The 15,800-nt window shown below is 43.6% G+C and overlaps 1 protein-coding gene across 1 annotated transcript in view; it reads right to left on the bottom strand.

The window, feature by feature from the left end:
• The window catches only part of LOC143293932 (zinc finger MIZ domain-containing protein 1-like), a 74,441-nt gene that overhangs the window by 19,290 nt on the left and 39,351 nt on the right, over nt 1–15,800 (bottom strand). The window contains exon 3 of the mRNA XM_076605323.1: nt 847–1,731. Coding sequence (XP_076461438.1) covers nt 847–1,731 — 885 coding nt within the window. The remainder of the gene's footprint in view (nt 1–846; nt 1,732–15,800) is intronic.

Genomic DNA, 15,800 nt, shown 5'->3' on the forward strand with positions numbered 1-15,800 from the left:
TTGTTTTTCTTTTCGAATAAATATAATCAACCAGTAAATGAAAATGAACAAACATTAATCATTATGTATTCCTGCCACCATCATATCTCACTACAAGGAACTAGCTCAGTTCCTGGCAAAATACATGAAAACAAACAAATTCATCCTTTGTCTAAATATACACTTTAAAACAGTAATTCAAAGGTTAAGGCTTGCACAAGAGAAACTGCCATTCATGAACAGTAAGACTGAAGAAGAAGGGAAGCAAAAAGAAAACAAACAAACAAGAAATAACCGATACAATACACCACACATATGATATGGTCACCCAAGCAAGTCCTCCTCCTCCTCCTCCTCCTCCACTTTTCTCCCAAGCAGAAAATCAGAGAAATTTGCCTGGGCCACCAAAACACCTTTCATTCAGGAACCATGGGGGGGAAAAAGAGAGAAGACACCACAACTAGAGGGGCCTCCCCATCCATCCATGAAAACACCGTCCACTCAAACCAAGACATCAAGAAGCATGCAGCACAAGAGAAAAAGAAGTACAAGAAGAAAAGAGAGAGAGAGGGGAAAAAAAAAAAGAAGACAAAACACAGGAGCGTGCGAGTGAGTACACCTGACAAACTGCGGTAGCAAAGACGAGAGCCAATGTTACCAGTCCACAGGTCCAAAAAAAGGACAACAAAACAACACCAGCAAAAGACACAAGTCAAGAGCGAGGAGACGCAGTGGAGAAAGGCAAGAGAGTCGCAGAGCGGAAGAGCGTCAACGAAACCACCCACACCAAAGACCACCACCCCTCCCTTAGGGAGGAGGAGGAAGGCCGAGGCGCGGCAGTGACCAGAGAAGACAGGACGAACGTACCTAGAGCCGGGGTCTCCTTGCAGTGGGGAAGGATGCATAGCGGGTTTGACTACAGCGGTGGGCGCCTGCACCTGCCCCTGCATGGCCGGGTTCAAGGGGCTTTGCCCCGCCATGGCAGAGTTGTGGGGGCTCTGCGCCTGCATCCCGGCGCTCATGGGGCTCTGAGCTTGCACTCGTCCTGTCATGGGGCTCTGTGGCTGTCCCCCTGAGCTCATGCAGTTGCCGCCGCCTCCACCGCTGCCGCCGTGCATCACCCCGTGCATGCCCCCCTGTCCCCCGGGCATGCTGGGCGCCATGTGCTGCGACTGGCCCTGCTGTGACATGGGTGGGAGACTGGAAGACACCGGAGGCCCCTGACTGTTCGACCGCATAGGCTGGCAAGAGGAGGGGAGCGGCATTCTCACAGAACCAGAAACTCCTGCCACCCCGCCGCCGCCTCCACCACCGCGCACACCGCCGCCCCCCATGGGTGACTCAATGTTCACTTGCGTGTGGGCCGTCACCTGGCCCATCCCAGTCATGTGGAGGGGAACACCCGATGACGACATAACCCCCATGGGCATGTGAGGGGAGGGGCTTGGGGCCATGGTCATCATTCCTGGATTGCTGCCGTCTACGCCAGCATACCTATTGTGGGAGTCTCGGCGGTAGTTCATGGCTGCAGGGTTATAGGGCCCGCCAGCCTTGGCCATGGCGCCGCTTATGTAGGCGGCCGAGGGAGGGCCCCCCATCTGGTTGTTGCCGGCTCCCGTCATGGAGGTGTTGGGGTAGGCTGGGTTGTGGTTGTAAGGTCCACTCTGGGTGCAGCTGGCCATGTCCCAGATTGTCGTCACCACTTGAACGTGCTGCTGGCCTGGGTTCGGGCCTCCCCAACCCCCTTCACCACTGAAACACAACATGGATCTTCTTAGAAACAAGATTGTAGCATGTGGAGCAGTTTCTCTGTCAGTTACCCGTGTGATATTCCGTCTCTGTCAGTCTTTTTCTTCTGGATGGGTCCGGAGCTGAATAGGTATGAGATCAATGTGATCAATTCAAAATGGCCTTGTTGTGATAATGTGAGTGTTACTGCTTAACTCCCAACAGGTCTCCATATATCATTACAGAAAATTAGTTGATTTTTTTTTTTTTTTTTTTTTTTTATCAAGTACTGGTGCACAGAACAAATCAGTGAACCTATTATTAAAAGACAAGTATAAAGCACCTCTGTACTGTGTAAACCATGAAAACACACTTAGTGAAAAGGCACATAATGACAACACACAGTCTAAATGACTGTGAGCTACTCTGTTCAATGCTCAGACGACCTCTATAACCTCATGAGCTCTATTTTAAATAACTGTTCGGCATTACATCACTTTTCAGGAAATCATCATGTAGAAACTATTTTAAATAACCGTTCGGCATTACAGTACATCACTTTTCAGGAAATCATCATGTAGAAACTATTTTAAATAACCGTTCGGCATTATAGTACATCACTTTTTTTAAAGAATAAAAACTAAAGACTTTTTTTTTTTTTTTTTTGATCTTTGTCAAATTTGTTTCTTTCTCTTTTTCTTTTTACTTCCTAGTGAATCAAACATCACCATCAATATTTCTGTAATCTACTTCACGATTTAAGTACTGTACCTGCAACTGTTCACCCTTCCCTCATACAGCTAACCCCCTCCCCACCCCCCCATTTCCCCCCCACCCCCACCCATTCCCTCAAACCTTCCCTCTCCCTGCTCCTCTGCCATGCATTCCTTCCAACCCTCCCTCCCCCCACACCATTCCCACTGCTGTGCTGTACACTTGACGCTTGCCTTCTCCATTGTATGCAAGTGCCTGCCCCATCATGTCTTTCGGTTAAAAGCCAATGGTGTGCCAGTGTATGTCAAAACAAGTGTGTGCTCCTAACATCCCAACCAGCATCAACTAATTAATGACAGCAGATTCAGTGGCTACCAGGCAACAGCTGCTACACTAGAGGCAAAGGCATCATCTAGGCCAGTCACACACACACACACACACACACACACACAGAATCAAACCTTGTTCTCTTGGTTGGCTTCATTCGCAATTAGGCTTTGCATTTTGTACAGGATACAGTTACTACCATTGTACTAGTAACCACGATACTTAAATATAATACTGCTGAAACATATTACTTGAGGAACAATCTCTTTGCCATGCCATGCTTGTATCTTTGCCATGCAATCCATCCATACTCGTGTCCGTTATCACAAACAAATGGAATGTCATCATGTGTATAGAAGATCTGTAAGCGTCTATCAAAGCATCCATTGCTGCAAGCAAATTTCCATGATATAGTACTTTATGTCGACAGCTGGTAGTGATATCATTTGCCTGTTTCAAGTTCCAACTATGGATTGGCTATTTTTTTTGACAAGCATGTATTATGTCGAGGTTTTGCAGTATTTGTCAATGGTTTACTTAACTGTTATAAAATCTTAAATATGAATAAAATGTCATAGAATAAGAAATTTAAAGCAATGACACGTCATTAAATTCTGATGACCTGAATAAGCAAGCACTGAAAGTGGAAGCCTACATTTCCTCTGCATGCAGAATAACCCTGTCCACCCACAGAACAATATCTCACTGTGCATGTGCAGTCCATTCTTTGGGCGTAAAATGCAACTTAAGGCCCTGAACGATTAATGAAATTGAAAACTATCAGTGTTTTAACATTATCATTTTATACACAGTAGCCAGAAATTCAAAATCAAATGAACTTTTCTTTTCATGGTATTCTGAAGCTGAAAATTTATATATATATATATATATATATATATATATATACACACACACACACACACACTTTAAAAAAAAAAAAATTAACATGGAATTCAGAAGTTGGAACCAATATCTTTTTGATTTCTTTTCCTTTTTAAAAATTTAACTTTCATGGTATTCAGAAGCTGAATATTATTAACATTTGTATTCAGTAATAATAAAAGTACTAAAACGGATGGACACCAAATGTGGATGTGGCATTCAACTTCTGGTTGCAGTGGAGCAAATACTTATCAGCTTGAGATGTTGACACGCGCATTTTTGATGACTGATTAAGTCAGAGCTTTTATATAGCAAATCTTTATTTCAATATTGAAACTCCAAAGAGAAAACACTCCAAAATGATGCAAATATTTACAGACCTGTTGCACTCGTACTATTCCATCAACACCTACATATGTTTCTATCAAACAGGATACAACTCGACTGTACACAAGATGTTGGCGAGGCCACATTGCACTGATTCTTACACTAAGCAACAGCAATACCATACACAGTGACAGCTGACACAGCAATGCACTAATTTAAGCTGAAACACTTCCTCTTTCAGCAGATCTATAAAATATCAACTGGATTTCTTTTTTTCATATTCACTGTGTGTGCATGCCTATGCAAGTGTAACCACACACAAGCATTTTTGAAAAGGTTAACCTTAATTAATATTATGCTTTAGATTTTTGCAAGAATTTTTTTGAATTTTGCACAAATGCATGCATGCACACACATACATGCAAGTGCACACACACACAAACACACACATTGCAACTGATCTCACTGGTAATTTCACAGTAAAACTTTTTCCCTCCATACAAAAATGATCCACCCCTACCCCCAAAAAACTGCCTTCCAATGACAGGGGAAAAAATGTCAGCCTTTTGCTCTTCACCTACGACCTGTTTGTGTACTTGTCTTATATACAACTTCACTTCCAAAAATGATACAACTTTTTGTTTTCACTGAGTGAGTCACCAGTCAACATAACAGTAGACAGTCAGTGACTAATCATCAAAGTCTGTCAGCTGAGCTAGTATTGTGTTAAAACTTCATTACAACTTCAGACATTTGTAATCTATAATATTTGTTACATTGTTAGTGTACACATACATGTGTGGATGCACACATGAATCTACATGTGAGAGAGAGAGAGAGAGAGAGAGAGAGAGAGAGAGAGAGAGACAGACAGACAGACAGACAGACATAATACTACAGACAGAGACAGTCGCATGCAGTGACCAAGAGCAACAGACCACGAGAAACTGACACAAGAGCGACAAACACAGACAGATCAACAGTTGCGAGGGTGGGCGGAGGAGGGGAGGGTGTGTGGAGAGAGTCAGCTGTGGAAAACTGGAAGAGGACAGGGCAGCGCAGTTGTGGTTGTGCTCTCTGTGTGTGAGTGGGGGGGGGGGGGGGGTGTCGGCGTTCGTAGCTGGGGAGGGTGGGACGGAGGTAGGAGAGAGGGGAGGGGTGGGGGGAGGAAAGAGGGGGGGGGTGAGGGTTGCGGACTGGACCAGACACCATTGTTGTAAGCGTGTCCACCGGGCGGGTCGCAGGACGCTTCGTGAGCCCGACACACACAAGAAGAGAAAAGAAAGGTCAATCAGTGAAAAGCGGCCCCACGACCGACAACCCACCTCAAAGCTCACCACCACCACCATCACAATAGTCCCAAGCCCAAACCACTCCTCCGCGCGCACACACACACACACAAACACACACTGTCCCCTCTGACCACCAGGACTCTTCATCTCTCTCTCTCTCTCTTTCTCTCTCTCTCACAGAGACACACTCAAACGTCCCTGTACATTTCGAGATGAAGTTGACGAACTATTTATGGGCTCAGAATCTATCTCCAGAAAGATAATCGCAGTTCTAGTTCTTCCAACAACTGTCGCTATTGATGCAGAAACGTTCACGACACCGATAATGGTAACAGCCGTCACTGATACATTACCACTGACCACTGAATAGCACCCACCTATATGTTTTTATCTTTAATCTACAGGCCATGATCACTTCGTACACGAACATAAGACAAATAAATTTGGCGAACAGTTTGAGCGGGCGAGAGATGAGGTTGTATGGGGAGATGGACGATTTTTCCACCATTATGGGAAAACGACAACAAACTGCTGGGCTGACGGTCAAGAATAAAATGGGAGGGTGGGTGTGGAGGTGGGTAGTGTGGTTGGGCGCTTTGATTTGTCAATGCACAAGATCCAGCGCTCTATAAATACAATTATTATTACCATCATCATCATCATTATTATCATTATTATGAGAGGTTTAGGATATCAATAATACAAAAAGAAGTCCTATCCAATCTGCCTGCTCTGCATTCTGAAATGGTTCATCACAGACTTGGAAAAGGTCTATGTGTGCCGCATCAATGTCAGCGGTCTTTTTTTTCCCTGTGTCGAGTTGTCGCTGCTGCTAATTGATGTTCGGCGAATGAGGAGAGACGCTTGCTTGCAGCAGAGTCGGGTTTTTGTCAGTCAAAAAACAATCAGTGCATGCAGTGAGTAGCTAGCTATCTTATTGAGTTCATTGCTGTTTTTATTTCTGGAACATGTGCATCACACCAGATTGCTTCTTTCCCCGTTCAGAGTGCGTCGCCATATTCCAACACAAATCGTAATTTTCTGCTGAATTCTGTCAGAAACAATTTGGCACCTCCCCCCCCCCCCCCCCCACCCCCCGGATTCCCTTTTCTTCGATTTGCATGAACCAACTATATGTTGTTAACGGGACTTGCGGAGATCCAAACAACTAGCACCCAGACCACACTACTCAATACATAGAAAATAAAAACGGAGATGGAGAGTAAACAGGGTGGTGGGAGGACTTGTTGGGGAGAGAGGGGGGGAAGGGCTAGATCCGGCTCGAGCGTGACTCAAACCGCAAGTTCGTGACTACTTTTCTCTGCTAGTGGGGGAGGGGGGGCGGGGAAAGAGGAAGCAGGGTGGTGTGGGGGGAGGCGGCGACACCATTCACAACGCACTACAGTGTGGGTTCATGAGCGTGATCGCGTGTTGAAAGAAATAATCAAACTGTGAGAACAAACTAACACTTGAAAACCTGAGGCATGCCTACCGTGTTCTTCTTCCGTTATCTGACTGATGACTCTATCCAACCCCGAAACGCCAGGGCTCCCTCCACCCAACCCAACATCCCAGTTCAGTGATACGTCGCAGTGGAAGCATGAACTTGAGAGTTATACCTTGCAAGCAACTCTTGCGTCAACGTAACATGGAAACGACGCAGTTAAGAGGCGTGTGTCTGACCGTTTAAGGGACCATAGGTGAGAGTGTGGGGAAGAGGGTTGTTTAGAGGCTGAGGAAGGGGAGGGGTGCTGGGGAATGCTGTGGACAGAGGTTTGCAAGCTTTGCACGAGGCTACTTGGGGGAGGGGGGTGGAGGTGGGGAGGGGGTCAGTCGGCCAGCCCCCAGTGTCTTCGTGTAACAGGGTTGTTGTGTGCGAGTCAACAATCAGAATCTCTCTCTCTCATGCATGCATGTGCGCTTGCATACACACACACACACGCGCGCGCGCGCGAACGTGTTTTGCTCTTGGTGCTCACAGCAAAAATCCTAAGTACAGATGTATGGCGCTGTGTGCTCAGTGTGCTAGTGATAACGCGCTTCCGTCAACAAAGGTGGCTATCCAAACAGCTCTGTGACAGCGCTCCATGCTGTTCGTGTCAGTAACAATCATGGGTTCGACAACAGCTCTGGCTTGTTGTTCAATTAGACCCTCGTAGTCTGCTCTGGTTACTTGATCTGATGATCACTGGCCTACTGCTATAGTAGACATTTGCAACCTGCCCCTTTTGCTACTGTTTACTTTGGCCTATCATCTCTGATAAAACTGTCACGTGCTTCGTAATATGTAAAACGTACTTGTGGCACATTTCTGACACAACACAGTTTCTGACAGATTGACTTGACACTGACACTAGAGTAAAACGGACACCGACTGAGACGACAGAGACCGAGACAGGCAGTGGTTTTGGAAATGGTGTGTGGGTTGTCAACTTGCTAGCTAGCGTCTTCCCCCTCGAGGGTTTAAAAAAAAAAGAAAAAAAAGAAAAAAAAAAGTGGATCCAATATCCGTGTTAGAAACTGGCAAAGTGTCAAAGCCTCGGTAACGCCCGCATTTCCTACTTCCAATCTGCAATTGTGCTGAAGTGATCACTTCGGGCAGCCAGCGAGCTTGGGTTTCGCAATTATGTCATCCACATACGTCTGGTTGAGGCCATTATGTTAATAACTATCTGTACACTTTTAACACAGCATGCAGGCTGTCTGAAACCAAATCACAGCTGAAAAGCTGAAGAGAGAGCTCTGTGATGGGAGCCATAGTTGTTTTGCTGTTGTTTCCGCAAGCCGTTTATTAACGGGATGCACAGAATTACTCATGTCATTCACTTGCTTTATCTGATTCTATCATTATTAAATATTTGAAGTGATCAAACCATACATTTAACAAGAGAGGCAAGGCCTTCAAAACTCACTTGTGATACACTTAAAAAAAAAATCTAATCGTTAAAATGTGTTCTGTATAATTTCAAAATGTAATGTTTAAGATGAGAAAGATCAGTTTAAAGCAAATATGTCCCCTAGCATTAATTACAGAGTAATTTCCCTTTTTTACTATCCTCACCAAAACGTTTGCAAAATAAATAAAACTTCCATGCTTAGCAAAAGAAGTTCCTGTTTGAACAAAAAATGATAATAATGACTGCTCTTGTTGATGTGTCAGAATATCAGATCAAAGTGCCAAGTTTAGAGAATACAAAAAATATAAATATAACAGTAAATGCAGTTTGCATATGATTAGGCTTCATTTTTTATTTTTTTGTGCCCATCCCAGAGGTGCAATATTGTTTTAAACAAGATGATTGGAAAGAACTGAATTTTTCCTATTTTTATGCCTAATTTGGTGTCAACTGACAAAGTATTTGCAGAGAAAATGTCAATGTTAAAGTTTACCACGGACACACAGACACACACACAGACAACCGAACACCGGGTTAAAACATAGACTCACTTTGTTAACACAAGTGAGTCATAAAATGCACTGCAATTGTTTAATGTTTACTTTTCTTTCTTGTGTGTGTGTGCGTGTGCGTGTGCGCGTGTGTATGCGCGCACACTTTCTTGGTTTCTGCGCGGAAGTTGGGTTTTACAGGGAAATTGCACACTACTTCTTTCCCCTCTTCACAGTTACTTTTTTCCTTTTCCTTTATGTGCATGTCTGCACAAATGCATGGACACTGGATGGGTGTGTTAGGGGGGTGGGGTGGGGATTCCCTTATCATGGACTTTACAGCTGAATTTCACCTGCTCAGGTGAACTTGTACTGCACACAGGACCATCACAGAAGTTGTGGTCATTCTCAACCATCTCAGTACCACAGATGAGCATGGTGTGAAATGTCATTATCTGACTATGGTTAAAAAAAAAAAAAAATTATGATGGAGGAAGGTGTTGATGACAGTGATGCTGCCGTTGCAAAGATTAAATCACATTTGAGACAATGCAGCAGAGTGAGAGGGCTTCCTTTAAATTCATGTCAATCAATTAATCACCCACAGCCAGTGGGATAAAGACACCTGCAATGCTGGTAATTACTGCCATATTTTCATTTATCAAGAAGATGCAGTCTGGGAAAAGGATTAAAGAAAATGTATACATGCTAATGTACACCTGCATCCGTACGAACACAAAATCACAAACAAGTTCTCTTTGTTCAATATAAAACTGAAATAGACATAAACCACCAGAACCCCTTTGGCAAGTACACGCACACTAAAGAACAATATCAATAATTTACAATATTAACATAGGGTTAAGAATTAAAAGTGATGCTACAGCCAAATAAATTTTGATGTATGCATACACACACACACACACACACAAGGGCAATGAACTTGCTCTTAGAAGTTGTCATTAGCTATCAGCTGTGTGAGCCAGTGACAATATATAACATGCACGCACCACGTCAACAGATAACACCCATGTCAAAACTCTACTCCAGAAGTCAGCGTCATCCTCAGAGGTTCAGAAGAGATAAGTAAATCAAGGTCGGCCAGATAAAGAGACCAACACTGTGGAGAAGAAAAAAAGAAAAGAAAAGAAAAAAAAAAAAAGAATGGCACCACAATCACACCAACTCCTCAGACTAGAGCAACAGAGTAAAAGGACCTTAATTTATTTCAATAGTTAATAAAACTGACAAAAGAGTGGGTGAGGAAAGTGTTGGAGAGGGAGAAACAAGCAGAAACCGTGTAAGACTATCAATTATCACATGTCATTTGGTCTGAACATCATGACTGGGCCACAATACACATATGCTACATGCAGCTAGGATGCAGTTATTTTCCGTTTTCATCTGATACTCCCCTCACCTCCCACATGCACTCACATGAGTACACACATATGTATACAGTCATTTGCACTGATCCCCCCACCCCACTCCCCACTCCCCCCACCACCCCCATCTCTCTCTCCCTCATGAATATGCACACCTTATCAAATACGCTCTGCTGATTATTTTTAGTCAAAGAACATGCCTTTCAATGGAGACATGCACACATGTTGTACGGTATAATCCTAACCCATTCATTGATTTGTTGACTGAGTTTGGATTTTTATTATTCTTTTTTTTTTATGAATCATAAAACATGCAAGCCTCAACAATAACCTAGTTATGGGCCAGTCTATAGCCCAACAAACCCTGTCACTCCCTCCCCCCAATCACTTACCCTTCCCTATTCTTAGTGTATCCATTAATCATGCACATTTTCACAACACAGGGTACTAACACTAACAGACCAGAACCTTGTATGTTTGCATGGTTGTTATGTGCGAGTCAGCCTAAAGAAAGACAAACTGTTCAATCTTTTTTTTTTTTTTTTTTAAAAGAAAAACAGTGTTAGACTTTTTCAATATACTATTCCACTGGTTTTTCACCTTCCCTCCAACTCTGTCTTTGTCTCTCCCTCTCTCACCTTCAGTCATAAAACAACTTAAAACTTTTTTTTTAAGTCTGTAAGTATCCAGATACTTGATTTTCAGCAGTGATGACATTCAACATGTGATCCATGATTCACTCATTGATCAGAATGATGCCTGACTGGCTGTAAAGTGTACGGATTAATACACTGGGTACACACATGTTCAAGTGGATCATCATTACTCCAACGACAGCCACAGACTAAGCTGGATGCAATTAGTAGCGTAATGTGATACGGTTCAGAGAGTGCATTAACATGTCATTTACGTGATGCAATGGGATGAAATGAACCAAAAGACTTCATGCAGTACTAACTACCGAAGAGTCCTGACCCTTGTCAGCACTTATCAGTCCTATTCTTCAGTGTGAAATTAAAGGGCCTTTCATATAAATCTGTTTGTTGTTGCTGAATGCCAAAAGCACAGCCTTCAGTCAGGATAAATTCATCCCATCCTCAGCTTTAATTTTTCAAAACCTTTCAAAGCTGAGCCATCAACCAGCATCTTCAGTCCAGTTTCATAACTTTGCATTCACAGGCTTAAATATCATCAATATTCCAAAGCAGGGTCTTCAAATTCCATCAACCATCTCCAATCCACCCATCCCGCTTTCAAAACTTTTTAACCTCCAACTGCTGATCTGAAGATCCCAAAGCTGGGCCTTCAGTTAGCATTTATGACATTAAATCATTGGCCAGCATACTATTAGTCCTGATATTTTGTGCAGATCAATTACAGTCTGGTCCTTCAGCTGAGGAAGCTGTTTACTATAGTAAGTGAGATCTGTTGGGACATTAGACGATTAGTTATCATTCTGACCCTGATGTGGGCAAGGCTACTACAGGAAATAATAAGTTTTTTTCTTTCACAAACAGAAACTAAAGATGGAACAATGGGGTTTGGTTTTATTTATCCATAATGTATAACATACTCTTGGGTTTGGTTTTATTTATCCATAATGTATAACATACTCTTATCAATGACATGTAACAAATCAACAAATGGCAAAAGTAATATTACACAAACAATGTTACATGATAATTATCAGATAAAGGATGGGGGAGAGGAGGGGGTGGGGAGAATGAATTATGCTGACTCAGACAGTGGCATGTAGAGAGGAGGGGAAGGTGGGTGGGAGGGAGGGAGCGAGGAAGGGGGGGGGGGAGAGAGAGAGAGAGAGAGAGAGAGAGAGAGAGAGAGAAACACAGTACACTAACACTCCAAAACTGTGCTGCAATCCTTTACTGATTGTGACTTGCATAACATATCTCACTGTGTGATGGACAACAATCATACATACTGTCAACATCTAGTGTCTCAAAATACCCCCAGCCTCACAGTAACAAAAGCGTTAACAGTGTAAATATTTTATGTGTTCTAACGAACTGAGCAGTTTTCGTAACCCCTATCACATTCATGGGGCCCTATATGTGTATACTTCACCCCTCCCCAGATTCATGAATGGAGTGTCTGCAACAAGCACACTGAACACACACCAACCGTCCACTCGTCTCAGAGAATCCCAGTGACAGTAGCGAGTACAGCGCAAACGACACATAAGCTTGGCAGGCATGCGACAGCCATCCCTTCCCCTTTGATCAATAGATTATATGCGACTGCAAATGAACATGATAAATTAATCATCCGTCTTTCCGGGGGCTAGTAAAGAACAATCCTTTGCCGATAGACAGAGTAAGAAAGTAAAAGAGAAAGAGAGAGGCAGAGACTGGAGTCAGCTGTAACGCTACTACGAACAACAAAGAGGCCCAATCAAAGCCTACCTCACGAAGTTCAGTTCAATTGCTCCAGTGAGACTGGCTTCAGCCGCTGGAGCGTCCATTGTTTCTAATGAGAACAACCACCCCTAAAATCGTCGCTTTCATCTACAACAACAAGCCTCAGACACGAAGTATCCCACTCCGAGTCCGTCTTCATCGCTCTCCACAAATTCGTGTCCCAAGTCTACTTCGTCTGTCTAGCACGACACAAAACACACTGCTCGTGTGTAGCCAACTGACACAGCCAATGAAGGCGCGCGGCGGGGGTACACATGTCCCAATAATATAATGTCGAGCCTCCAAGCGAAAGCCACAACAGAACACACACACAGTGTCGGCACATCGACAACACGCTGGCTCACATTGTCTCCCTTGACTTGAATGAAGTGAGCCAGCGAAGGATTCGAGAAAGAGAGAGAGAAACTGTGAGTGACCTCGCCTTTCCATGCATAGGCCCATGAAAAGTTAAACGCGCGTCTTTTTAATTATTTATTCTATTTTATTTAATTTCAATCGTTGTGTTTAAAGGTCTGAACGTTCCTAAATCATTTTGTCTCTTCAAAGATACGAATAGCTGGGCCATCTGGCAATGTTTAATTACCTGTACTATTTAATCTTTCGAATTACGTTCGATTTGTCGACCACCAGACTAACTGCGTAGTAGTAAAACATACATGTAACACAGCAATACGTCAGTTCAGTCTGGTTTGATCTCGGAACAGCAACTGACCGTGTCTCGTCTCGTCTCCGTATTGCAACAGAATGGGGGAGAGGATGGGGATTTTTTAAAATTAAAAAACCCAAAATAAAACAACTTAACTATATGAGTCACGTCAATAGGTCCGAATTCTAACACTCGTGAATTTCCGTAAACTGACCTTATGACAAGCAGCAGATACATTAAAATATAGACCCCTAAAGCTGAATGATCGGACCAATGAGTAAGTCAACGTTGAAGATGGACAATTTTTCTTCAGATATAAATAATTTTAATATATCACCCGTGCCATAAATAATTTTAACGCCACCTACAGGGTTACTACGTTTCATCCCAACGATAGAAAGAAAAAAAGTTATCTTTTCAATACCACGAAAGAAAGTTATCTTTACACTTACACGAAATATGACTGTTTATTTCAGGTAAGTTCTCTCGAATTCTGCATGTATAGTTCAAATAAAGCTTCTGTTCCACTGAAGAAAACCAATACCTAGGATAATATCCCATCCGATTACTTTCCCAATCACGAATTACAATTGGAATGTACGATCTGGTGATAAATACACCAATTTCAAAGATGAATAGGGTAGGCATGCGTTTAAATTGCCGCGCAGTTGCAAAAAATGTCATTTCTCTCTTCATCTTTTTTTTTTAAACAATAAATCATGATTAACATCCACTGATAACTTCATCACTACGACAGCAACCGTTTGTGGTTGATTTCACCCCCTTCAGTCTTCCCCAAGTGCTAACTGAAGTCAAGCGCCTGTACACGAGCGTTCGTTTGCCTGCGTGGAGCAAGTGTTTAGCTGGTCACATGATTGCCGCCATCTTCCGCAAAGGTGTGCGAGCTGCGGACACGAAGTAGGTGGGTTACGTGGAGGGAAGGGAGGGGGTAGGGATTGGGGTGGAGGAGGAGGAGGCCCACTGGAGGGAGGCCGGGGAAGTGGGGGAATCGTGCCCGCAGGAGCAAAGAGCGAAATAAAATGGGCTGTGCAGCACACAGGTTCGTTGAACTGTGAAAAACAGGCGCAGCAGACGCTTTAAAAAGCTGACAATCGCCACGAAATAAAATTATTTTGATCACGCCAATCCTCTTTTAACAGTTAATTTTGACCACGTCAATCTTCTTTTTAACAGTTATCCTCCCCCTCTCTCTCGCTCTGTGTGTGTGTGTGTGTGTGTGTGTGTGTGTGTGTGTGACTGCTTTGTGATAGGCTAAATTGGTAATACTTTTATACTTTTTTATTTCACTGAGTGAACTCTGGCCTATCAATAAGTATTCCTGGTTTCACTGACCGGCTATGAATTCCAAAAACAAAACAAAGGAAGCGAATGAATGCATGAATTGGTTTTGACGACAAGCATGGAACTATACCTACACTGGAGAAAGCCCGACTAAAGAGAAGCTTCTGCGCTTGTTCGCCAGTTCTGACAACTGCTTGCTTTGGATCGCTGATCTATACAAAGCTGGTATCATGAACTGAACGAGCGCCATCATCTTATCAGTGGTGACTGACCCACTTCTTGCGGCTGTAACCGTGTGTCAAGATAGAGAGCCACAGGCGTGTTTACACCACTGTTTGACGCTTCTTCCACCTGTACTGGGCGGTGACGTGGCACTGAGACTGACCGCGCTTGTCCACCGCGCTTGTCCACACAGTAGTGAGAAATTTCAACAAACTGGGATAACGAAACTTGGACTCTCCCCCTTTCTCCATGATTATGTTCCTTGCCCAGACACAAAAACTCATGCACAGACAAAATTTATCTATCAGACTGTTCTCGAGTTTGTGCACGTTTCCAGAGGATCCCCTTCCTTGGATGCTGCCAAAAACTACCCCAACCATGAACAGGAACTGTTTACAAAAGAGAAAGTGTACCACAAACAGGAGGTTTACCTGCAAATAAAGCCATGTTGTATCACTAGCTTTTAACGAGAGAGAAAGAGAGAGAGAGACATTATTTCACGGCGTCTCAAATCTGACTCGCCGGACACTCTCCATCAAGGAATACTGGGAGAGCACGAGTGGCGACGTGAGCGCCAGCTAGCTAGCGCCGGGAAAGAGAGAGAGGGGGGGGGGGGGGGCACAACAGGGTTGGCGCAGGAGAATCTCCGTGGTGGCTTGTATGTACGCCGACCCGACACCAACTGCCAAGCAAGCACAGGTACAAGAGATAACAACTAAAATAGGTCGATAATAATGGCACGGGATACGGCTGGTGGGAAGCCCTATCTCCTCACCAACTCCGGGGCGTCACAACAAGATACTTGGTGGAATCATGGCCAACTTGTTTCCCTCGTCAGCGGCAAAGTGATGGCTACAAATGTGGGGGATGTGGATAATAAATATCATTAAAAAAAATTTAAAAAATAAAAAGGTGTGTGTGTGTGTGGGGGGGGGGGGGGGGGGGGGGGGGGGGGCGAGAAGGGGTGAGGAGGGACAGCAAACCCTTCACCCTTCAGAAGGTAGTCAGTCACCACAATGTAGAGAAAACTCTGGTTAAACTGAAGATTGTTTATCAGAATTTTTTGAAAAAAAATATAATGCATACAGACTAACGAAGCACTCGATGCTTTTTTTATCTACTTATTTTTTCTTTTTCTTTCCTTGTGCTGCTTCGTATCTTCATATACAC

This window comes from Babylonia areolata, chromosome 1 (genome assembly GCF_041734735.1).
Source record: "Babylonia areolata isolate BAREFJ2019XMU chromosome 1, ASM4173473v1, whole genome shotgun sequence".
Classification (NCBI taxonomy): Eukaryota; Metazoa; Mollusca; class Gastropoda; order Neogastropoda; family Buccinidae; genus Babylonia; species Babylonia areolata.